Below are 25,501 nucleotides of genomic sequence, written 5' to 3'. Positions count from 1 at the left end.
ATCCTCCTGCCTCAGCCTCCCAAGTGCTGGGATTATAGCTGTGCGCCACCACACCTGGCTCACAGATGCCATTTAGAACCTCCTCTTAAATCTGATCCCTGTTTTTCTCTCTCTCTAGTACATGCTGCCACACCACACAGCCCAATAGCTAAGCCAGGGCACTCTTGAAAAACCGAATTCTGGGAAATACTTCTCTTTCCTCATGTTTCTACTAAAGGAGTTTCTTTCAGCAATCATCCAGCAATTGAAAAGGACAGACCAGTTCCTACAGATGAATTTCCAATTTCAAGTAGTGAAGATCTTTGTATGAGTCAGGCCAACACTCCAGGTAAGACTCAAAGATGTACTATCCACTCAAGTCTGTAAATAATCTATTTATAAGTGTAACTTCCCTGTAACCATCTATAACTTCTCACACCCATAAAACCAAATAAATTCATTAAATCAATTCGTTTCACTGTGCCAAGTTAGCAATCATCCCACTTTTCACTGCTTCCACTGTAAATAACAGAACACACTGATTTTAAAGATGTTCTAAAAAGCTTACCCAATTCTGTCTTAACTTTAGACAATGTGCAATATCTTTCATTATTCTCAAAATCACCGCAAGCAGCACATTTAGATCAAAAGGCTATTTGACATCAGACCCCTCTCAAAAGCAACCTTCTTCAGATCCAAATAATGCTTATTCAAGTCTTTCTTCATACTAAGCTCAGAACAAGGCATATGGCTTCCCCACTGGGTTCCAACTGCACTCCTTGGGACCAAAAGCATAAACTCAACGCATCCATATGACAGACTTTCCAAGAGTTTAAGGATGCTACTAAGTCCTCTGCTCATTACTTTAACTGTTTCTCCCATGGTTCCAGTATTACTGTAATTCTTTTCACTTTTTCTTATACTCCCCTGTTTATAGCTCATTTAGAATTCAGTCCCTAAGTCTAAGCACAATCTATGCACTATCACATGATGGGTGACATATTTTTGGAAAACATATGAATAAACTTAAAAAGTAAACACTATATTCATCTAATCCCTTTTTGTACCCATTTCCATTACTTCAGTCTGTACTCATAAAGTTTATAGGGAGGTTTTGTTTTGTCATCTATAGCATACTGACAACTATACTGATTCTAGGGCTGGGAGCAGAACTTAATGGTAAGACTGCTTACCTAGCACACACAAGGGCCTATGTTCCACCCCAGCATCACCAAGGTAAAAAAGAAAAATATTTTGATAAATTCCTATCACTGAAATTTCGTACTTGAGCAAACTTACTTGAAAAATATAAAAAACATAAGCTATACAAATGCTGGCCCTAATTTTCACATTTAGAAAATGTAAACAGCACATGCTGTCTAGAACATGAGGGCAGATAAAAGCATGAATTAAAACTATTTTAAAGACAATGAAAAACAGAAGATACAAAGTTTTAAGATTCTATGATTAGTACACCAATTCTAATTTGACAAATGCTAAAGAAAGCCTACACAAGCTGGGCGTGGTAGTGCACGCCTCTAATCCTAGCACTCAGGAGGCTGAGGCAGGAGGATTGCTGTGAGTTCGAGGCCAGCCTGGACTACAAAATGAGTTCAAGGTTTCAATAGTGAAACCTTGTCTCCAAAAAAAAAAAAAAAAGGGAAAGCCTACACAAATATCTCCTAAGAAAGTTTTATGAATAATCTAAAAGGCAAATATCTATTTCAATTCCATGTGGCCCTAACCCACTATGTTACTAAGCAACAGAAATGCATGTGAATTTCAGATACCAAACAAGTATTTCATTCTCAGGTCTGTTATCATATTTACATTCGCACTCTGTGTGGAAGTCTGCACACCTGTAATCCCAGCACTCTGGATGATGAGGCAGGATTGCCACAAGTTCCAGGCCACTTGGGCTATATAGTGAGTTCAGTCAAGGCCAACCTGGACTACACAGCAAGACCCTATCTCAAACAAACACAGATTATATTTACACTTCAAAAACACTAAGTGATTTAATGATTACCTGTGGTTCAAATCCCATATCAAACATTCTATCCGCTTCATCTAAAACGACATACGTCACTCTTCGAAGATTTGTGACTCGACCTAAGGTGAGAAGAAAAAAATAAAGAAAGAAAAAAATGCTTGAAAATTAGCCACAACTCATTTTATGACTACCAAGAACTTTAAAAAACTGGAAAGGGAACTAAAATGCCTGACTTAATCAGAGGGGTAGGTTAACAGTGAAAAGAAATTTTGGTCTACAATGTCTTAATCTAGTGGCAAATACTTTCTGACAATGGGTATATGAGGCCCTTTATTTTGTCAAACTCGTCTCTTGCATACCATCATAGGGCCTGAAGAACCTGTAAAATTCAGAAAACAGCCCTCTCCAAAACACATCATAAAACTAAGACTGAGATGAAGCATCGAGCCACATCAGCCATTATCTGACAGCATCACCTAGAAAAGAACATATTAGAGATTACAGCGTATGTGTGGAAAGCAAGTTCCAGCGCAAACTACTTCAGATGCAGAAAACTTCACTTTATATTGCTTTATAATCTACTTCCATAGTTAGAAGCTCCTTAAATGGGTATATCGAATCATTCATGAGAATCTACCCAACATCATTAGATAACATGTTACACAAAAATCCTGAATACTAAATACATAAGTACATTTTTACAGAAAGATACAAATCCAATTTTATTAAGTGTTCCCCACCAGTCTAAATAAATGCTCCTGGCTTCTAAACTAGTGAAAGCTAAATTCATACGTAGGAAAATCCTTTTTAAAGGATTAATGCAAGCATTTCTACCACTGCTGAACCACCTGGCAAAAACATGTATAAAGTAGTTATTAAAGATAAACCAAAAAGACACACAAAGGAAAAAGGTAAAATTAATCAAGATGAATTTCAGGATATTTAATCAATGCAGCATTGAGAAAAAACAAGGGATTAATCAGCATTTGTCCCAAAACATTTCAAAGGCCATACAAGAACAAGGGCTTATAGAACAATTTCAGTATCACTTTGCTAACTACATACAGAATTAGAAATACATTTACACAAAAAATTCAAGCAGAATGCTATTAGAAACATGCACTACTCAGTTTTTAATATTCTATTATATATATATAAAAACTGCAATGGAGACCTTTGAAAGAACTTTCTTCAAAAAATAAAAATTAGCCAAAACAAGTGTTTCCTAGTATTTAAATATTCCACACTAACATTTGCAGCCCCAATTAGTTTTGCAAGGTTGGGAACAGCATTAAATTACCTACCTTTGGTGGTTTAAGTCTCGGAAGCCCAGTTCTATAAATCTTGAAGGGCCTTTCTCCACAGAAGTTAAATAATGTCAACAGTTTAGTAACAGTTTTGATAGGGAAAAATTTAACAAAGCATAACATCTGAGCCAAAAACATGCGACATTTACAAAAGATAAAATTTCTTAAAGCTGCAATATCTTATCTAGTATTGTACAAGACTAGCTCCTATTGGTAAAAAGTCTAAATTTTATAATAAAGAAAACGACAATATCGCACTTACAAAAGCAAAGCTAGGTAAAAACTGGATTAAGGATCAAAGTTATGTGTTAAAAATGATCAGATGGAGTTACTTCTGAAGAGAAATTTAATTACAAAAACAAACTATTAATGCTTGCAACAATAACTTGTTATAATACAAACTTTAAGATATTACAGCTTTAAGAAGAAATGCAGAAACCCTTTGTTGGTTTCCTGTATATGCTTTAACAAAAATGTAAAAAATCCAAAAATAAAAGAAAGAAAAAGACTATCCCTAACTTACCACTGTTAGCTGCTAACATGTCAATCATTCGACCAGGTGTGCAAACAATAATTTCAGCACCTCTTTTCAGCTCAGCAATCTAATAAAAGAAGATGAAATTGTATAGCCTGTTCATCACTAATGTTTAAACAGATTTAAAAACATATTATCAGGCCTTTGCACAGCTCTAGTAGGGAACACAAGTTCTGATAGAAGACTCCAAAGCCTTCTGCTTAATTCTTTAGAGTGCGGAAGGCCTAGTAACAAGGTAAGTAACTACAGCAGAACCACATGGTGCCAAAATTTGAAATCAGTGCTGCCAGGTGTGGTGGTGCACACCTGTAATCCCAGCACTCAGGAGGCTGAGGCAGGAGGATCATGGCAAGTTCAAGATCAGCCTGGGCTACAAAGTGAGCTCAAGACCAGCCTGAATTGCAAATGTAGGTCTGCCCATTAGTAAATACAAAATCAATTTCCTAAGTGAATACCAGAATTTTTTAAATAGAATGAAGCTGCCACAATGCCACACATCTGTAATGTCTGTATCCTAGGAGGCTGAGGCAGAAGGATTAACAGGCAACTTAGCAAGTCCTGTTTCAAAATAAAAAATAAAAATAAAAAAGGACTCAGGAAGGTCTGGTTTCAATTCCTTGGTCCCAAAAAAAACAAAAAAACAAAAAACAAACCAGAAAAGAAAAACCAGAGAGACCTACAATAAAACTTGACTTTATATAGACATAATATCCATGTACATACTAGGTTATTATGGTATTCTTCATCTTGAGGAACTCATACACATGCATACTGCCTTTTTTAAAATTTAAATTTATTGGTACAATTTAATTATACATAATGACCACATTCATTATAGGGAATTTGTGTCTGTACATGGTATGTCTTGCTTCCATTTTTTTTGTACTAGGTTATTTTGTAAATGTATTGTCATTTTTTTGCTTTTTAGAATTTCTTTAGGGCTGAGGATATAGCTCAGCAGCAGAAAAGCCTGCCTGGCAAGCGCAAGGTCCTGAGTTCGATTTCTGGTACCAAAAAATAAAATAAAATAAAATTTGTTTATAGGGCCAGGGATTTAGCTCAGCAGCACAAGCGCCTGCCTGGCAAGCACAAGGTCCCAAGTTCAATTCCCAGTACAAAAAAAAAAAAATTTGTTTATAAACATATTTCTTACTATAAGCTGTGGACAAAAAAAACTGACATAGACCAACTTAGAAAATAAACTAAGGTTAAGTATTTAAAATAACACTGAAATAACAAAAGCAAATATTACTGAAAAGTGTTCTTGTAACACTAGTCCTAAAAAAGGGTTCTGTAGTTAAACAAGTTCAGAAAATATCACTTAGTTTATTCCATTTTGCTTTCTTTTTCCTCTTTTTCTGGTGGTGCTGAGCCCAGGGGTAGTCTGCCACTGAACTACATTGCCCACCCTTTTTAAGTCAGGGTCTCCAGGATGGCCTCAAACTTGCACTCTTCCTGCCTCAGTCTCCTGAGTAGCTAGGACTACAGGCAAGTCCACAAGTCAGTCTTACAATTATTTTTATACCTAATATTCTTTAATATTTAAAAAACAGTCACTATTCAAAACAGTAAAATAAAAAAATCACTTTTTGCTTTGAATCATTCAAGAACAGTGGGAAAAATAGAATGTTTCTTTTATACCTGCTCACTGATTCCTGTTCCTCCATAAACACAGACCACTCTAAGTCCTAAGGTCTTCGAAAACTTCTTACATTCTTTAGTAATTTGTAAAGCCAGTTCTCGAGTTGGAGTCATGATGACAGCTGAAAAGATAAATATGTCAAAAGCCTAACCATTAACATTCTTGAGAGGCTATGCTTTAAAATGTTAAATTTAACCTTCACAATGAAGTTCATATCTTAGCAAAAGAAATTTTTTGATGCAACTCAGAAAGCTATTTTAAAAGCTTTACCACCACAGAGACTAGTGAAGGATAAGTACAAATAGATTTTTAAGAACATGCTACAGGAAAATAAATGAGAGTTAAATACCGCATTTAACCCTCAGGAAAATACTTGGCTGAACAGAATACAAATAGTTTTCAACTCCAAATCACAGAACAACAACAACAAAAAAGAAAGAAAAGAAAAAAAGGGGACACATTGTATGGCAGAAGCCATATTGCTGCTTCCTGAAACAGCTTCAGTCTGAGGGGCACAGACAGAGGAGAAATATAGTGTGCCTGGTATTTCCAAGTGAGGAGCTGAACAATTTTCCAAAACCCTACTCAGATCTGCAGAAGGTATCTTTGCCAAAATGATCAAGAAATCTGAATTTGAAAACCGAACACTGAAACACTGGCACTACAGCCTTCCAAGGCCAAGAAAAAAAAATAAGAAAATATTTATTCCCTATGATCTTCCATGTTGAGTTTATATATCCACTGATATTGAGCTAAGAACAAACCTCAACGTAAGTAAACAGATAGATGCACAAGGGGTCTACCTGCCGAGTTTAAAAACTGAGCTGTGCCAGGACAGGCTGTTTTTGTACTTCTGAGGTGTCACTCCAGAGCTCTGAAGATTCTCACTCCACCTGCTGGTAAGGGGAAATCAGCCCCAAAGTGCCACATTGATAAAGGAAATGTACATCAAGATATTTTTATTGTCACAATTAAGAACATTAGAGAAGACCAGGTCATTTCTGATTAACTAACAACAAAGATATCTTCAAAAAACAATTTAATGAGAAGAACAGTACCTATTGGGCCCTCTCCTTCTTCTAATGACCTCTGATCCATGATGTGTCTAAACATGGGCAACAGAAAAGCAATCGTCTTTCCACTTCCAGTCTTGGCAATACCAATCAAATCTCGTCCAGACATTATGGCAGGAATCGCTTGGGTTTGGATTGGCGTTGGCTTCTCATAGCCATGCCTAAAAAAAGGAAGACCAGGTAAGAAATGAGATCTCCAGACTCCTCAGAGTCCTGTAAAAATAAGTTTTTCCAAAGTGTGATATATCCACACAATGTATTATTAAGCAATAAAAAAGAATGGAAGTACTATGAGATCCTAGAACATGGATGAATCTTGATGATGTTTTGATTATGCAAGTGAAGTCAATCAGAAAAGACTAAATATTGTATAACCCTACTTTTATGAACTGTCCAGTTCACAGAACTGACAGCCCAATCTATAGAGATAGGACGTACATTAATGGTTAGTTACCTGGAGTAGGAGACAGACTAGATGGACTTTTAATGGAGATAGGTTTCTTTTTGTGAAGATGAAAATGTACTACAATGAGACATTGCACAACATCATAAGCATACCATTGAACTGTGTACTTTAATTGCTAAACTTTAAATTGTGTTACAGTTTGTGTCTAGATATTCCCCCAAAGCCTCACGTAGTCATAGGGCTTTTTTGGAGGTGGCTGAATCTAGAATGTGTGATGCTGGAATTAAGGGTGTGTGATTAGTTCACTGTTTTGGCACTGTCATAATTCCAGCAGCCTAGATAAAGTATAAAAGAGGCAGAAAGATGTTATTCAGCTTGACTTTGCTTTTGCTGTTTTCTGCCACCATGAACTGTAGCCCTCTGCCATGTGCCACCCTGCCTTGAAGCCAGCTGATTATGGACTGAAACCTCTATAAACTGTGAGCTAAATAAACCTTTCCTTCCTTAACTTTGGGTGTTTGGTATTTTGCCTGAGCTACAAGAAAGGTAACGAACACAAATTGTATCTCTATAAAGCTGTTTGGGGGCGAGGAAGACAGGTAGGAAGCTTGCTCTAGCATGCATGATGCCCTCAGTTACATCCCCAGCAGTGTGTAGAACACAAAGGGGTGAATTCTTCTATTAGAATAAAAATGTAACCAGAGAGATTGTTATGGTTTCTGCCTAATGTCCCTCAAAGTCTCATGCGCTCATAGGCGGGGCTTCTGGGAGGTGACTGGATTATGGGGGCTTGTAGCTGACTCACTGTTAGGAGGTGGGGTTTGGTGAGAAGAGAATGAGCACTGGGGGCATGGCCTGGGTGATTTACCTCCCTCCCACTTTACTTCCCTGCTGCCAAACCATGAGAAACCCTCCTATGCCATACCTCTCTTGTCATGCTTTGAGCCTGTGGACTATGGACTAAAACCTCTACAAATTGTGAGCCAAAATAAAACTTTCTTCCTTTAAGAAGCAGATGTTGGATACTGTATTTCAGTGACAAGGTGACTAAGATACAGACACTGTGGCTATTTTGTTTGTTTGTTTTTTGAGACAAGATCTCACAATGTAGCCAGGCTGGCCTCAAACTCACAATGATCCTCCTGCCTCAGCCTCCCAAGTGCTGAGATTACAGGTGTACATGCCACACCTGGCTGAAAAGGCTATTATATATAGCAAGATATTGAAAAATTTGGAAAACCACCAACTACTTACTTTTTGAGGGAATTTAAGATCTTCATGGAAATTCCACACTGAACCCAAGATTTTATTGGTTTCGGACAACCTTTTCCTTTGACTGTAATACCTTCCATTTCCAACCGAAATACATTCACCTCTACAAAACAAAACCCAAATTAGTGCTGGGGATATAGTTCAGTGGAACAGTGCCTTGCTTGGCAAGTACAAGGGCCTAAGTTTGATTTCCAGTACCAAAAAAACCAAAAACCCAAATTAACCACTCTTAAAAACCTTTGAACATTATCTTAATAGTATCAAAGATAATTTCAGAGAAAAGCTACATGAGGAAAACATAGACTATTTCAGAGTCAGTTAAAGCAAATACTACTCTGAATAACTAAAGACAAAGAGAAATTACCCTTATTTGAAAAATTTGATTTTTATTTCTTCTTAAATTGCAGTAACAGTCAAAGAATATGGACTAATTGACAAGAAATACGACTCGTTCTCCTATCATTAGCTAAACAGTTTCCCTTTAATCAACCAACAATTCACAGATTCACAATGGTGCCTAACTCTTAAGTACTAGAAGGGTTAACAGAAATATTTCATTTGTAACTTAAGATGAAGAGCATTCCAACCCTAAAAACAGGCTGGGAATATAGCTCAGCGGCACAAGCACCTGCCTGCCAAGCAGAAGGTCCTGAGTTCGATTCCCGGTACAAAAAAAAAAAGAACTAGATCCAACCCTAAAAACATCAACTACATGAGCTGAATTAATTTTTGCTAATTTCTTAACTATTTCCAAAAACATCCTCCAACTCACAGAGCTATCTATATTCCTCCTAGGCAAAGTAAACTGTATCCTTCTCTAATTCCACTATAATCAGTAATGAGTAAGAAAATTTTACCCTCTTGAGACATTTTTGCTAGTTCTGGAACTTCAACGTAGAAGTTTTTTCTGAATGGTTCATATTCAATTTTTCCATGATCAACTGGTTCTAGAAGTTTTCTCTGTTTTGTCTGATAGCCTGTAAGGGCTGTCTGAAGATCAACTTCTTCCTCCTCTGAAGAATACTTCATTTTACAAAGAAAAAAATAAGTAAAATGTTTATTCATTATTCTACCTGTATGGGAGGCAAAAGTTCTAAGTTTTTAAAATCTTCCTGTCCTAGAAACTTCCTTGGCTCTTCTTTTATTACTTTTGAAACAAACTACTTGACCCACAAGATTTCCATTCTATTTCAAGACACTTAAAACCTAATTTCAAAATAATCTCAAATAATATCTGTCATTTTAAACAGAAATACTTTAGAGCCGGGCATCATGATGCATGCTTGTAATCCCAGCACTTGGTAAGCTGAGCCAGGAGGATCACTGCAAGTCAGAGACCAGCCTGGGCTACATGGTAAGTTCATGGCCAGCATGAACTACATATCTCAAAAAAAAAAAAAAAAAAAAAAAAACCTTTAGATTTTGAATAATTTTTCAACTTAATTTCTTTGCATTTTGCCCTTATAGAAAGTTAAAATGCCAACCAAAGTTAAAACAATCCTCAGATTGCTTTAATAAAATTTTGCTTAAGTTCTTACAAATGGATCATTACAGCATATTAATGGTAATTTCATTGCTGCTCTCTGTATTTATGCCTGATGTGAGCTAACAGGAAGCAGAAAAAATGGGTATACGGCAAAGGATGAAAAACGTCAGAATGTTCTACCACATGGATATTTAGCTAAATACTACTACAGCCAAGGATTCCTTGTGATAGTATGCATAACTAAAAAACATATCTCCATCAATCCTCTGCAATAAATACTTCTAGGATGGTACCAAAGTAAAAATTAAAGACTCACCTCCATGGCATCCTGGTCATTCTCCATCAGCTCGCCTTTCTTCTTGTCAGAGTCTACAACTGCTTTTTTGGTAGTCACAACAGTGACAACTTTTGTGACTGTTGGCCCAGACTTCTAAAACAAAAAAGCAATATGAAATATTCTGCAAAAGCAAAACACAAATTATATACTACATGCAGCAAAATGGTTAAGTCATAACTTTACTTCAAATTAATTCAGTGACAACTTAATGAAACAAATAGTCTGCTCTTCTCTTTAATTTTTTTTTTTTTTTTTGGTCTTTTTGAGACAGAGTCTCGCTATGCAGTTCAGGCTGGCTTTGAACTCACTTTGTAGCCCAGGCTGGCCTCGAACTCACAACGATCCTCCTGCCTCAGCCCCCTTGAGTGCTAGGATTACAGACGTGCGCCACCACGCCCGGCTATATGAACTTTTAAATGTAATATAATCACGTTATAATATATTAAGTTTATTGCATAATATGTAATGATTATATATTTTTAAAATACCACTAAATGATACTCCACACTTAACAGGTAAAGATCAGTGTCCTTGAAGAGTTTATTTTGCAAAAAAAGAAAAAACAGTAAATACATGAAATGTTATATAACTTGTGAAAAGGTAATGAATGCTATAAAAAATGGTCAGGAGAATGCTAATAAATTTGAAAAGGGCTTAGAAGAGTAACACGTAAGCAAAGACACTAAACAAAAATGGCAGTGAGTTGTTTTTTTTTTTGAAAGTGGTTTTTGAAAGTACATCTACAACTAAAATCTGCCAGTTTCTCTAGTATTTAGTAAAATTATTATCACCTGAGAGGAAACAAAATCACTAACTTCATAAAGTTGCAAATCAATATAACACAATGATCAAGTCAAGTTCTGAGTAGAATATGAATTTTTGAAAGTAAGAGACATGAATATATTATCACAGACTTAAAAAAAATTTTTAAATAAATTCCATACCTTTTCATTTCCCCCACCACCTTTTACACTTCTCATGTTAAACTTTTTTACTTCCTCTTTCACTTCTTCCATGTAAGCATCTAAAGGATCTAACTCCTCACCCTCCATTTCATTTCCTTCCTTTTCAGCTTCTGCAGGATCGTCTTCATCATCTAAAATCAGAACGCGCTTTCTTTATACGAGTGCTTTGAAGGAATTACCCTGCAGAGACCATACTGGACTCCTAACCTTTCCTTTCACTGCCTGCACAGTCACCTTTCCAACTCCTCAGCCATGCTGCAATTCAGATGCTCATATTCCTAAGTTTTTCCTTTTTGAGATCAAGTATGTGTACTTTTAAATAACAATGGGAAATGCTAATGAATCAATTAGCTGAAAAGGACCAAAAACACAGATTCTGCTTGAATGTGGCTCAAGGCCCTAAGTTCAATCGCCAGCACCACAAAAAAGAGGGGAAAATAAGCGTGTGTGTGGTGGGGAAAGATGGAGAGGAAACATCTGTCTCCTGAGGTATAAAAATTTAGAGAAGGGATCCGAAAGCACACCTTCAATTCACTCTCACAACTAACATTTATACTGGTATTAAAAAATTAAATAGCTCAGAAGGTCAAGTGTTGCATGTTCTCCCTAATATGTGGATATCCAAACATGGAATGACAGGAAAGTAGAAGGGAAACTAGCACACACTGGATAAGGGGAAGGGAATAAGGGGGCGTGGGTATAAGGTAGATGACAGTGGGGTAGATATGGTCAAAATACACACAGTGAACCTCCCCCAGGGGTAAAATCAGGAGTGTGAAGCAAGGGAAGTGATGGGGCAAGAAAAGATTCAAGTATGTCATGCACGTGTATGAATCTGCCCCTGAACAGTCATACAGTGCTGGGTGTAGTAGCACACGGCTATAATCCCAGTGCTTCGGAGGCTGAGGCAGGAGAATCACTGCAAGTTCAAGGCCAGCCTGGGCTACATAGTGAATTCAAGGCCAGCCTGAACTACACAGGGAGACCCTGTCTAAAAAAAAAAAAAAAAAAAAAAAAAAAGAGAAAAAAATTACTAAGTCCGTAAGTACTTAATTGTACACTGTAAAGTAAAATCAGTGATTCTTACTGAACATTACTATACACTTTAATTTTAACATAAACATTAAAGGAGGCACTTAAAAATCTCAGTATGACCAGGTGGTGGCTTGTGCCTGTAGTCCAAGCTACTCTGGAACCTGAGGTAGACAGCTTGAGCCCAGGGGTTCAAGGCTAGGCCTAGCTCAGGCATGACAGTGAAAACTCCTTTCCCAAAAACAAAAACCCTCAATATGAATCTAGCAATTCTGTGTCTAAGTTTACAAATATACCCCAATGAATTTGAAAACAATGGCTCAAATATTTAGAGGATTTGGTTAGCTTGGGCAAGGCTATGATTCACAGCAGTACTATTCACAGAAACCAGGGAGAAACTACATCAATGTAAACAGATGAATGGATATCAAAATGTGACATACACATATAGTGGAATATTACTCAACCATATAGAAGAAATTCTGATACATGCTACAATATGGATTAAGACATTATGCTAAGTGAGCGAAGCATGTGGCTCACACCTGTAATCCCAGCACATGGGAGGCTGAGGCAGAAGGATCCTGTGAGTTTGAAGCCAGCCTGGGCTACATAATGAGTTCAACCCTGTCTCCAAAAAAAAGACATTAAGCTAAGTGAACTAATACAACAGGACAAATATTGTATGAGGTACCCAGAATAGGCAAGTTCATAGAGAAGAAAGTAGAATGACAATTACAGGGGAGGTAGAATGGTAAGTTGTTTAATGTGTATAGTTTCTTACGACAATAAAAAATTTCGGAAATGGACACTGGTGATGGCTATACAACACTATGAATGAGCTTACCACCACTGAATTATCTACTATAAAATTGTTTAAAGGATAATTACACTATGTATGTTACCCAAAATATTCCACAATATTGTATTTTATGATATTTCCACAATAAAAATATGAAATGTTACTAATAGTTTTATAATAGTCCATACGAATTATTATACATGCAGCTAGACTAATAAATATACCGTCATCATCTTCTAAACTCCATTTTTTCCCTTGTTTCATCTCCTCAATTTCCTTTTTCAGTTCTCCTATGTTCTCCATGGCCTTTTTACGTTGCTCTTCTCTCCATTTTTCAACTCTTTCTTTTCTTTTTCTCATTTCTTCCTCCAGTTTATTCTGGTCAAAGTTCTTGGGGAGAAAAAGACAGGAAACATAAAAAGCAAAGCCAGTACTAGTGACTTTACCTGAAGTGCATTCCAAATATTACAAAATACGAAAGGAAAAATAGGTACACTCACTATAGGCCAGATTTGGTAGATCACACATCTTTATAAATATACCTACAAATCTATTATCACAATAAATCACAATAAAAAGTAACTTCAACTAAGAAAGCTGACAAATTTCAAATTCTGTAACTTAACCTCCTTTTAATTAAAAACATGCACACATGAATCAGAATTCTTCCTTTGGTCAAAAATGAATCAAAGTTGGGCATGGTAGCACAAAATTCCAGCACTCTGAGACAAAAAGATTCTAAGTTCAAGCCCAGCCTGGGCAACTTAGCAACTCTGTGTCAAAATAAAAAATTAAGGAAAAGGCTGGGGATGTAGCTCAGTGCAAGAGTGCCAATGGGTTTAATCCCCAATACATCTTCTTTGTCTTTTTGAGACAGGGTCTCGCTATGCAGTTCAGGCTGGCCTTGAGCTCACTTTATGTAGCCCAGGCTGATGTTGAACTTGTGTTGATCCTCCTGCCTCAGCCTCCAAAGTGCTGGGATTACAGGTGTGTGACACCAAGCCCCACTCGAAATGTTGTTTTGTTTCGTTTTTGTACAAGGAATCAAATGTAGTACCTTGCATTTGGCAGGCAGGCACTGTACCATTGAGCTACAAACCGGCTCCCAATACAGTTTGTGTTTTGTTTTGTTTTGGTACCAGGAATTGAACTCAGGATCTTGCACTTACCAGAGAGGCACTTCTGCCACTGAGCTATATCCCCGACCCCTACAATTTTTAGAAGAGAGAGAATGAATTTCTACCAAAAAATCCCCAATTACTTTCAATTTTAAATATTCCAAATTCCTGCAAGATTGGCTCCAGGAAAAGCCTTTTCCTATTACAGATTAGTAAGTAAACAAAATCTTAGCGCTCAGGAGGCTGAGGCAGGAGGATTGCTCTGAGTTCCAGGACAGCCTGGGCTACACAGTGAGTTCAAGGCCAGCTTAAATTGTATAGTGAGACTCTGTCTCAAAAAAACAAAGAAATAAAAAAACTGTCAAACTTCTAAGGGTGATAATATTTGGGGCACTTGGAGCTACAGAAAATTACTTCTGATTTCAAATGTTTTATAACATGGTTATATTGTATTTCAAAAATAAATGTATTTCTCAAAAAACAAAAATAAAGCCCGGGCCAGGGATATAGCTCAGTGGCGTAAGTGCCTGCCTGGCAAGCGCAAGGTCCTGAGTTCAATTCCTAGTACCAAAAAACCCCAAAAAAACAAAAATAGAGCTTAAAAAAAAGCCTTAGATCTAACTTATATCCTTTACCAGTTTGCAAACAAACTGGTTCAGAAATCAGATGCTAAGCCTTCCCGTATTTTATCTTTTTGTGTTACTCTGCTCAGTAAGCAAGTCCTTTAATAAAAAGAAATAGAACATACCAAAAATAAAAAGGAAAGCTCTAACACATTCTAAAGTAAGCAAATAAATAAATAAAGTAAGCAAAAGATATGAATAGGCAACTCAAAAGAAAAGTGCAAATTGTCAATAAACTTACAAAAATACATTCTTTTTATATGATAAATTTGTATATGTTAGGTTTGTACTATTTAAATATACACTCATTAAAAGACAAGCAATTCAGAATGATAAGATACTGATCACTCCCTAGGAGACTGATAAAATTAAATTTTGACATCTCCATGTTGGCCAGGATATAAGAAAACAGACATTTTCATAAGTCTGCATTCTGAAGTCTAAATTTATATAACTTTTCTGGAGGCAATTTGATAACATTTACATGGTCTGGTCACATTTTGCAAGTAAAAACACATTATGTATAAATATATAACTTTTCAGAAAAAATTTCTCATGGGGACAATTATTTTTTTCACCCGTTTATGGTATATATTCTTCATTTTAAAAGAAAGTACACATCATTAAGAAAACATAATTTATCATTCCACAGAAACAACTGATACCATACGATTATTTTTAAATTAGTAAACATACACCAGCATCTTTTTCTTTTTCATCCTCCTTATCATCTTTGTCTTTTTTCTTCTCTTTAGAACTTTCACCACCTTCTGTTTTCTCCTTGGACCTAGATCTACAAAAAAAGAGAGAGAGAGAGAGAAACAAAGGGAAATGTATCATCTATTTATGCACGGAAACGTTCATTCTAAAAGACTTTTATAAACTGCATTTCACTTTTTTAGGTTAAAAATAAACTTCTAAGGATGAATTGCGTTTTCATATTCTAGTAATAAACAACTTGAAAATATAATGAAAAGAGCTGGGCATGGTGGTGCGCTCCTGTAACCTCACCACTCAGGAGGCTGAGATAGGAAAATCACCATGCGAGTGTAGCCTGGGTTACACACTGAGTTTAAGGCCAACCTAGACTACACAGCAAGACCTGTCCCAAACAGAATAAAACAAAAAATTGCAAAACTTAAGTAGGGAGATAAATACTTAATAAATATAGAAATACAACAAATCTTCATATTCTACAAGATAATTATATATACATGCAATAATATAAAAATCACAATGGGCTTTCATTTTGACTTTACTTCAGGTTCCTTACTGATGTTTTGAGTATAATTAGTAAAAACCTCTTGGAAAGCAATTTAGGATTACTTACTAAAACAGAGTTCCATCTATGATCATGCAATTTCAATTCTAGATATACACCCTAGGCAAACTCATGGATATACATACAAGAATGCTAATAATGGTCCCAAATTTAAACAAATCCAACATCCATTTTAACAGAACAGGTAAGTTGTAGTACACTCAGACCACAGAATACTAGTATTTAGCAACGAAAATGAACTACTGTAGAAGCAACACTAAAGAGTCTCAAGCAATGCTGAAAAAGACAAAAAGAATACAGCACTCCATCAAAACAAGTTTTTCTAGATGCAACCACAAAGGTCACAAAGGTCAGTAGTTGTTTTATCTATGGAGGCAGAAAGTTGAATTAAGGAAAATGGAGGGCTTCTGAGATGTGTGGCTTTTTTTTTCTTGACCTTGGTGGTGGGTATACAGATATTTATCTTGTTATTATTTAATAAATTGCTTGTTAATATTTCACTTTTCTAAATTTATATTTTATTTTTAATTTTTAAAAATACCAATGGTATAGTACAATGATATACTGACCCTGATGATATAAATTTATAAAGTAAAATAGAGGAAAAATGTCAATTACTATAAAATATAAGGATACATATAAGCTCATATACCATCTGTCCTACGAGTCCAGTGAAGCAACAAATTAAATCTCAAAACTAAATATTACTAATATCTCAAGAAAACACAGCTGGGTATGGTGGCACACACCTGTAATCCCAGCATTTAGGAGGCTGAGGCAGGAGGATCACTGTGAGTTTGAGGCCAGCCTGGACTACATAGTGAGTTCAGGGCCAGCCTGAACTATATAGCGAGACCCTGTCTCAAAAAAAAAAAAAAAAAAAAAGAAAAGAAAGGAAGGAAGAAAGCATAGTTAACTCACACAAGCAAAACTTACCTATCCTCAATAGCAACTCAGCAATGTATACCGTGTGCTTAGTTATTTGTCAACAAATGTCAAAAATACTAAGAAAATAATTTCAAAGAAACAAGTAATTCACACAGAGATGTCTACAAAATGTTTCTGATTCATATATATTAAATAAGTGTACAATGCGTGAGTGTTAAAGCTGACAGAATCCAGTACAGTGACAGTGAACCTTTAGAGGTTTCAAAGACACAAACAACTCACTGTGCACACGTGCCAGAGTTCACCACCACTGACTGGGTATTTTCTGACTGAATCAACCCTCATATCCTATAAATTAAAATTCTGCAGTTGTGCAAGGAGTAAAATTCAGTAATTATTCATAAGGACAAATTTAAAAAGAGAGCCAAGTGTGGTGGCACACTCCCATAATCCCAGCAGTTGGGAGGCTGAGACAGTAGGAGCACTGAAAGTTTAAGGCCAGCGTGGGCTACACAGTGAGTTCAAGACCACCCTAAACTATACAGCAAGTCTTTTTGAGTCCCCTGACTCAAAAAGAGAGACAGAGAGGGGAAAAAAAAAGAGTAATTATGATTTATAGGGATAAATCTAAAGAGAGAAAAAGGAAAGCACAAGGAAGGAAGCCAGTTCTCAACCCGCAAGACAGATGCAGTTCAATGATAATATTACCTGTTCTCAGTTTTCTTGCTTTTATTACCAGGACTGGAGGACCGAGACCTTCGACCCCGGCTTCTACTCCTTGAACGTCTCCTGTCTCGGCTTCGAGATCTTCTTCGCTCCCGGCTTCTGTCTCTCTCTCTACTTCTAGAACGCCTGAAAGGGGGATACTTCTCATTTACTCTATGGCCAAAGAGGGCAACTATTTCAGATCATAATTCTTACTGATTTTGAAAGAAGCTGCTTCTTCTTCTTTGTAGTTCAGTACTATATTGCTTACCTAGCCTGTGTCCAGTCCACAGGACTAAGGGGAAAAAAAGCCTGAACCTAAGAATAAGGGCAGACAGAATGGGACTGTGAATGATCACTGATCTGAAGATTAGGTGGCAATAATTGCTCTCCTGGTGCTGCTAATAACTAATGACACTGATGGAAAAGGTCAGATCTCTAACTTTCTGGTCTGTTTCCTCATCTATAAAATATACAGACTGCACTAGCTAATCTCAAAATGTTTCTTCATTACCAAAAAGTCAAAGGCCAAATTCTAAACAACAAATCTCACTTAACAAGTACTTAACTGACCTGTGTGAACCTGTTCTTGGGACCACAAAATATGAAACTGAATTATTTACTACTATTCATACTGTCATGAATAAATTCTATTACATTCTGTCCTTCCAGTGTCGCAAAAAATGTCAAATTCATTCTGTGATTTGTACATAGGACAAGCTCATAGCTCGGTAATCTGTTCAGGTTCCTTTCCTACTTCAAAGAGAAACACTATTGGGAAAAATTTTTGGTCTAGGGAAAGTTATTCTTAAAAACTCTTTTTTCAACTCCAGAAGGGTCATGGCTTCTTGACTAGTACCAGTGAATACATAATCAAATAAATGTGAAAAGACCAGAACTCATTGCATCTTAGTACAGAGGACTTGAGTTGAATCTCCAATACAGGGGAAAAAAAAAAGTTTATAAAGCAGCAAGGATGGCTTGGAGAAGGCTCTGCCTTCCGTCTCTTCCTATCCTCTCCTTTAGTGGCTGCTCTGAACACAGTGGCCAACTCCCTTAGGCCAGAATCATGACCTCCATCAACAGAACATATTATCTTACTTTTTACTTCATTTTTTACATCCCTCAATGAGCTCCAAGGGTTCTCTTTGGATTATGCAAAGTATAACTTCCAAACTTAAAATACTGCTTGAGAGTTTTTAATAAGTAAGTCCTTCTGGGTTTAATCCAACAATGGGGATAAAGCAGAGAACCCAAAAATGGGCCACTAAATTTCAGTTAAAATTGAGGAGCTCACATTAGCTAAGATAAGAAGACCCAAATTATCCCTGGCCCTTTGGAAATTAATGCCTTACCTTAGACGCTTTCTGTCCCTTGATCGAGATCTTCTTTTATCCCTGCTCCGAGACCTTTCTCTCCTCCTATCTCTATCTCTACTTCTAGACCGTCTGTCATCTCCACGTTTACTTCTTTTATCTGAGGGTGAGCGACTTCTAGATCGACTTCCAGAGCGTCCTCTTGATGCCGATCGTTTCCGATAGTGGCTAGAATAATATTAAGTAAAAATTAAGTTTAGCAAACACAGCTTGTATTACATATCCTCTCCCCACAAAAAAATCTCCCCCCAGAAAAATTAAAAAGCTTCTCATAAGCTTTTTTAAAAATTAGGAGTAAAAGAATGTGTTATAGCACATGTAGAGGGGTAAGGACTATCTTAAAAGGGAAGTAAGGATAATGAACAGTAACATCAAGCACCTGTCTTCAAGTCCCAGGCAGCTTATATTCTTGTGAAGGAAGAGGTAACAGACAAGCAAAGAAACAAACATACAATACGTCAAGCAGTGCTATAAGCAGATCTGAGTAAAGGAAGAATGAGTGTAGGAGATTTCCTTACTTTACATTAGGTGATACAGAAGGCCTCACTAAACACAAAGTAACATCTGTTATAGAAGCTTGAAAGAAATAAAGGCAGGAACCATGTAACTATGGAGGGAAAAAAGCACAAGAGCAAACACTGGTACATTCTGAGAAGTGCCAGGAAAGCAGCTGAGGCCAGGGTTGAATCAGCTAGAGAGTGGACAGAGATAAGGTCAGAGACACAAGGCAGGCAAAAATGGAAAGTTTTCTAGGCCACTACTTACTTCATTCTGACTAAGATGAAACAGTACTGCGCCAGCTAAAGTGATGGTACACACCTATATAGCCCAGCTACTCAGGAGGCTGGGATAGAAGGATTGTTGTAGGCAGGAGTTTGAGACCAGCCTGGTCTCAAACAGCAAAACATCATCTCAGAAAGAAATACTGAAAGACAAAGAGAAAGAGAGAAACAAAGGAAGAGAGAAAGGGAGGAAAAAAAGAAAGCAAGAAATAAAGGAAAGCAAGCAAGCAAGGAGGGAGGATAAAGATTTTAAGCGAAGGAAAGACAACCTCACCAATATTTTAAAAATATTATTCTGGCTGATAAGGAAAGAAACAAATCAAAGAAAGAGAAGCAAGAGTAGAAAGAGAGAAAACAGAATGGTATAGCAATCATCTAGGTAACAGAGAAGTGGTGGCTTAGGTCAGAATGGCAGGTACAGAGATGTTGAGAAATATCAAAATCATGGGAGGAGTGGTGGGCGAGAGCTAGTTAGTATGGACTGGATTTACCAATGAATCAAAATGTCAAGTATAGCGGTAAGAAAAAAGTCCATGGTATCTCCAGGATATCTGACCAGAACAAGCAGAAAAACGAAGCTGTGCCAAGCACTGCAGTGCATGCCTGTAATCCCAGCACCTGGAAGGCAGAGGCAGGAGGATCACTTGAAGCTCTAGGCAAGCCTGAGTACACAGTGAGTTCAAAGCCAGCCTAAACTACATAGGGAGACTCTATCTTTAAAAAAATCAAAAACACAAAAAAGTTGTGCTAGGAATGTACTTCAGTGGTACAGCATGTGTTTGGAACAAGTGAGACCCTGGGTGCCAATCTCCAGCACAAAAAACAAAACAAAGATAAAAAGAAAAATGAAGGCTAGGAGAGAAGCAGATTTAGAGGGAAGGTGGGAAGTCAGAATATTAGGTATCTAAACGAAGGTGTACAGTTAGGTTCAAGGAAGAGGTTTGGTCTGGAAACACGCCAGGAAGCCATCAGTGTACAAAGGCTACTTAAAGTGACAAACCTGCATAAAACCACCGGGAAATGAGCACACCTGATTATCCTTCAAGTTTCTCAAGTTCAATGTGCAGGAACCCAAACTTGTCACCTTTTCCTTCCCAAACCATTTATCATCCCAACTTCCAGTCACTAGGTTCAAAATATCAGCTGTCTCCAACATTTTCTCTTTTTCTCATTCTACACAACCAATAAAACATCAAGCATCACCATTTTCACTTTTGTAATTCCTTTCACATTATATCACCTCCTCAGAGTTCCCACTATCACTATTCTACATCACACCTACCTACTTAGGGCATTTTTTAAAATTCCTGGTCTTCTTGCTTCCATTCCCATTTCCCTTAAATTTGCATTACTGCTGCTATTTTAGGGTCATTTTCCTAAAGGAGAATTCTGATCTTACCACACACTTCTTAAAATTTTTAAAGGCTCACAAATAAATTCTTATCTTCAAATCAAACTAACAATCCATTCACTCTCTGAGCTATTTCAAGCCCTAGCTCTACTCCTCTTCCATACTTCTTGAAAGCTATATGTGCAGGCAAACTGGGCTCTCTAGTTATTTCTCTTCACACCCTGTTCTTTCCAAGCCTTTCATTATTCCCTGAACAAACCTAAAGTGCAGGCCACACACGGCAAAATCGTATGGCAGAATCTGAATTTTGGCCAACCGTGGTAGCACACACCTGTAATCCCAGAGCTTGGGAACCTGAGGCAGGAGGATCACCACAAGTTCAAAGTTCACCCAGGGCTACCTAATGGGTTCAAAGCCAGGCTGAATTACATAGCAAGCCCCTGTCTCAAAAAAAAAAAGTCTGAATTTTATCTTTACTTCAGAAATGTTACTCCGGCTACAGTATGAGGGATCTAACAACTAGAAGAGCAAGATCCAAGGAAGAGAATCAAGCCACAGAAAAATCCATCTGAAGCAGGTGTAGGAGTCTGAACAATGAATGATTAGGGCCCCAACTCAACAAGAGTAGGAACAGAGAATGAGTGCAAACTCTAACTAGAAGTAGGCAATAAAACAGAAGAATGAGTCAAGTAAATATCACTTCCAGATTTCTGGTCTGGGTAGCAAGATGACTAGCAATGCCTTCAGGGAGATCTGAAAGACTTTCACAGAAGATTTCTGTAAAGTAATTATTCTTTATCCAGATAATGGTCACACTGGGGCTGGGGATTTAGCTCAGCGGCACAGCACCTGCCTGGCAAGCACAAGGTTGTGAGTTCGATTCCCGATACCAGGAAAAAATTAACAAACAGATAATGGTCACACAGCCGGGCGTGGTAGCGCACGTCTGTAATCCCAGCACTAGGGAGGCTGAGACAGGAGGATTGCTGCGAGTTCCAGACCAGCCTGGGCTACAAAGTGAGCTCAAGACCAGTCTGAATTGCATAGTCAGAGCCTGTCTCAAAAAAAGCAAAAAAAAAAAAAGATAACGGTCACACACAATTTATGTATCTGCTAACTTTCATCAAGCCCTACGTTTACACTTTGCCCATTTCCTAAACGCTAGTTGTAAGTATTGTTAGCATTAAAAACAAAACAAAACCCTCACTGTCCCTAGACAGAAAGCCTCTTTCAGTTACAGCTAAATATATACGAGTCATGTTTAAGGCAAAAACCTCAAAATCCTAAGCCATTGAACAGCAATTTAGAGTTTTAAAGAGATCTCATAAGTCTCCCGGCGCAGTCTCATAAAGACAGAAAGCAGGTGACAAAAAAAATATTACATCTATTTGTGAAGTCAACGTCCAGGCAACAAATATTGTAGCCCAGTAAAGGCCAGTCGTGTAGAGCGCTGCCCACACGCTGCCTGGAACTGACTTGGGAAAGATCACAAGGAGAATTAAACCACGGAGAGATGGGCGCTGAGAACACAAACGCTAAGTGGACGGAGACTCCACCGGGATCACCTCTGCCTGCGGTGGCCAGGGCAGGCTCCTCTGTGGGAGTCGCGGGATGTGGAGCCCAACTCCCGACGTCCTGGAGAGCTGTGACCGCTCCAGGGGCTCGAAGCGGCTGACCCCCGCGCAGAGATCACCTACCCCGCCGCCAGCCCGCGAACAGCCATGGCCTCAGTCAAGGCCCCGAGCCCCTCCAGCGGCCGCTAAGTACAGCTGGCCACACGTGGGGCCGCGCAGGCCCGGCCCGCCGCCGCCTCAACTCCCGCCACTTCTCCCGACCTTAGGAAGCCGCTCGCCCGCTCGGCTCACTGACTCACCGCGACTCCCGGCCCATGCTGCTGGCTGCAGGAAAGCTTCACCCTCCGGGACGCCCAGGAAAACCCGACAAAGGTGGGGGCCGCACTGTACTAGGGCACCGGGCGAAGACCGGCGCTAAGAAGCTACAGCAGCTACAGCCGTAGCCGCCATCCCAGCGCGGCCAACGAAAATAGGACGTGCGGGCTGCGGCGGCAGAAGGAAGGAAACAGCCGACCGGAAGCTGCTGTCTCCCCACAGCGCCCCCTCTCGGCCGGAGGGCGCGCAGCGCCGGCCGCGCCCTAGGAGATACCTCAGTGGGTTGGCGGGGCTGGTTGGTGTGACCGTGGGCTGCAGCTCTGGAAGGGTCTTCGCTTCAGGGACACCTATATATCCTGGGCAGCTTGTTGATGTGCCAGGGCATACACTTATACCCACCTCAACCTCCGCTGAGTAGTGCTACGACCTTCTCCGTACACGCTCTTGATTCATTAAAACATTCACTTATTTACTAATGTGTTGTCATGTCCCGGCATGTGCTAGATTTCCTAAGGGGCTTACAGTTGTGTGAGGGAGATAGACATGACTGAAAACAAAGGTGGATGTAATAAAGTAAGAAGAGTCCACACTGGCCAGGCAAGAGCTCCCTGAGGTGCTAAGGGGGTTTTCGGCTTGCAAGCAAGAGTTAAAGTCCTCGAAGGAGTTAACCCCGTGAAGAGAAAGTTAAAAACACATTAGCAAAAAATTGTAATTCTCAACATTGCCTGCATTGGGAACCTTTGCGGGCGGTGGGGTTTCTGGCTTCCACCGATGGTCTAAAGAGCTTCTTCCATATTGACAATTTTTAATAACCCCACTAGGTGCTCTTGAGGTCAAGAGTGAGCAGAAATGGTCTCCTGGAACACCCACCGAAATGTTTTTGCAGACAGCTGTAATGAAGTCGGGGAGAGACTTTCACTTTTATGTTATATGCTTCTCTATTTTACTTTTTTTACACCTAAAGATGATTTTTTTTCCCCTAAAGATGATTTTTTAAAAAGTTCTCTATCTTGATTGTGGCAGTCATCAGATGGATGTACACATGTTAAAAGTCATTTAACACTTTAACTTGGTGCATTTTATTATGTATAAAGTTTTGCCTAAATAAAGTTGAACTTGGCCCAGCATGGTGGCATGTGTCTGTAATCCCAGCACTTGGGAGCCTGAGGCAGGATTGCCAAGAGTTCAAAGCAAGTTTGGACTACATACTGAGTTCAAGGCCAGACTGAACTACATAGAAAGGTAAAGCTGATATTTAAAAAAAAAAAAAAAAAAAAAAAAATTTCAAAAAGAGGTGAGCAGGACCACTAGTAGAGACAGGAAGAAGTGGTCAGATTCTCAGTGTATTCTGGGGGCAGCTCTCAAAACATGAACTGATGAATTAAATGTGAGCTAAGGGAACAGGAGGAAGACAACTCCCAAGCTTTGAACAGAGCTATTGCAGATTGTAGTGAATGTGTGAAGAAATGCATGGGAAGATTTGGGGTCAAGGGAGAAATAGTGGGTGAGAAATGGGTTAGAAGCAGTTAGCAGAATGCATAATACACCTGGTATGCACAGCCACAGAACTAGGTGAGGCAATGCAGTGAGTGGGTTAACTAACTTTTAAATTAGCAATTTGAATATTGCCTGTCACAAAATTAATGTTACAGCTAAAATAGATTTTTAAATTAAATAAACATCCTGATTTTAAGTTAAAAAACTGAGGCTTAGGAAAGACATTTAGTACTAGACCACTAATCTTGTTGGAATTAAGAGTCTAAGCATCTGACAGGTAGGCCAGAGTTTATGTCATACTTTCTCACTCTCCTTTGAGAGAACCCATTAACAAAGCAATTCTAACTGGCACAAGTATCTCGTATCCATGACAATCAAGTGGCAATTTCATAGCACTTCAGTGTCCTAGAAGCTGCTTTTATTTATTGGTACAGGTCAAAGAAGGGATTACAGTCTTCTCTGTCTCCAATACATTATTAGCAGCAAACTGCCCTAGCTTCCAAATCAGCAGATTTTGATTCTGAGTATGTGATAACCCTCCTGCTCTTTTTAATACCAATGATGATGCACATGTCCACTTACACAATTGACTAAAAAAACTACAGGGGGACATGGTTGAAGATATCATCTCTAAACAACCATCTTTGTCAGTCTAGTTTTAACTCATATATTTCAAAACCCTGACATTTCTAAATAATATTTGAAACATTACTTTGAACAGTAATAAACTTCTATTTCCATTTAATATTATTTGACAAGGAAATTATTGGGGGATGCCAATAAGTTGAGAAAAATGGCGTAAGTAGACACAGGTATCTTACAGGTCTCATTAACATGTAAGTTTGGTAATGATCTGCAACTACTAGAACTTTGCACATATCAGTTGCTTAAACAGGGACTTTTTTTTAAGGAACAAAAGCATTAAAAATGTGCAACTAAACTCTACTAGTGTCCTCCCAAGGATAAACGGGAGAAGTGACAGCTCTAAGCTCTTAATAGGTTTTGTTTTTTGAGACAGGTCTGTGTAGTTCAGGATAGTCTTGAGCTCACTTTGTAGCCCAGGCTGAATTCTAACAAAAGCAATCATCCTGCCTCAGCCTCCCAAGTGCTAGGATTACAGGTGTGCCCCACCATGCCTGGCCACTAGTTCTCTCTAGATAG

The 25,501-nt window shown here is 38.3% G+C and overlaps 1 protein-coding gene across 3 annotated transcripts in view; it reads right to left on the bottom strand.

Moving 5' to 3' along the window:
- Ddx46 (DEAD (Asp-Glu-Ala-Asp) box polypeptide 46) overlaps window positions 1-23,022 on the bottom strand; it is a 49,965-nt gene extending 26,943 nt beyond the window's left edge. For 2 of the 3 annotated variants that reach the window (XM_005376463.2, XM_005376464.2), the window contains exons 1-13: window positions 22,828-23,022; window positions 18,801-18,989; window positions 17,449-17,592; window positions 15,267-15,363; window positions 13,054-13,219; window positions 10,975-11,126; window positions 10,010-10,123; window positions 9,065-9,230; window positions 8,190-8,310; window positions 6,515-6,690; window positions 5,456-5,577; window positions 3,803-3,881; window positions 2,009-2,091 (exon numbers count right to left, since the gene is read on the bottom strand). In XM_005376463.2, the coding sequence (XP_005376520.1) occupies window positions 2,009-2,091; window positions 3,803-3,881; window positions 5,456-5,577; window positions 6,515-6,690; window positions 8,190-8,310; window positions 9,065-9,230; window positions 10,010-10,123; window positions 10,975-11,126; window positions 13,054-13,219; window positions 15,267-15,363; window positions 17,449-17,592; window positions 18,801-18,989; window positions 22,828-22,844 (1,626 nt within the window). In that variant the 5' untranslated portion in view covers window positions 22,845-23,022. The remainder of the gene's footprint in view (window positions 1-2,008; window positions 2,092-3,802; window positions 3,882-5,455; window positions 5,578-6,514; window positions 6,691-8,189; window positions 8,311-9,064; window positions 9,231-10,009; window positions 10,124-10,974; window positions 11,127-13,053; window positions 13,220-15,266; window positions 15,364-17,448; window positions 17,593-18,800; window positions 18,990-22,827) is intronic. The other variant, XM_005376465.2, reaches the window with a different exon arrangement.
- Between the last annotated feature and the right edge of the window lie 2,479 nt (window positions 23,023-25,501).

This window comes from Chinchilla lanigera, unplaced genomic scaffold (assembly GCF_000276665.1).
Source record: "Chinchilla lanigera isolate Chin_1 unplaced genomic scaffold, ChiLan1.0 scaffold00007, whole genome shotgun sequence".
Lineage (NCBI taxonomy): Eukaryota > Metazoa > Chordata > Mammalia > Rodentia > Chinchillidae > Chinchilla > Chinchilla lanigera.
This window is presented reverse-complemented; position numbering and strand designations above follow the sequence as displayed.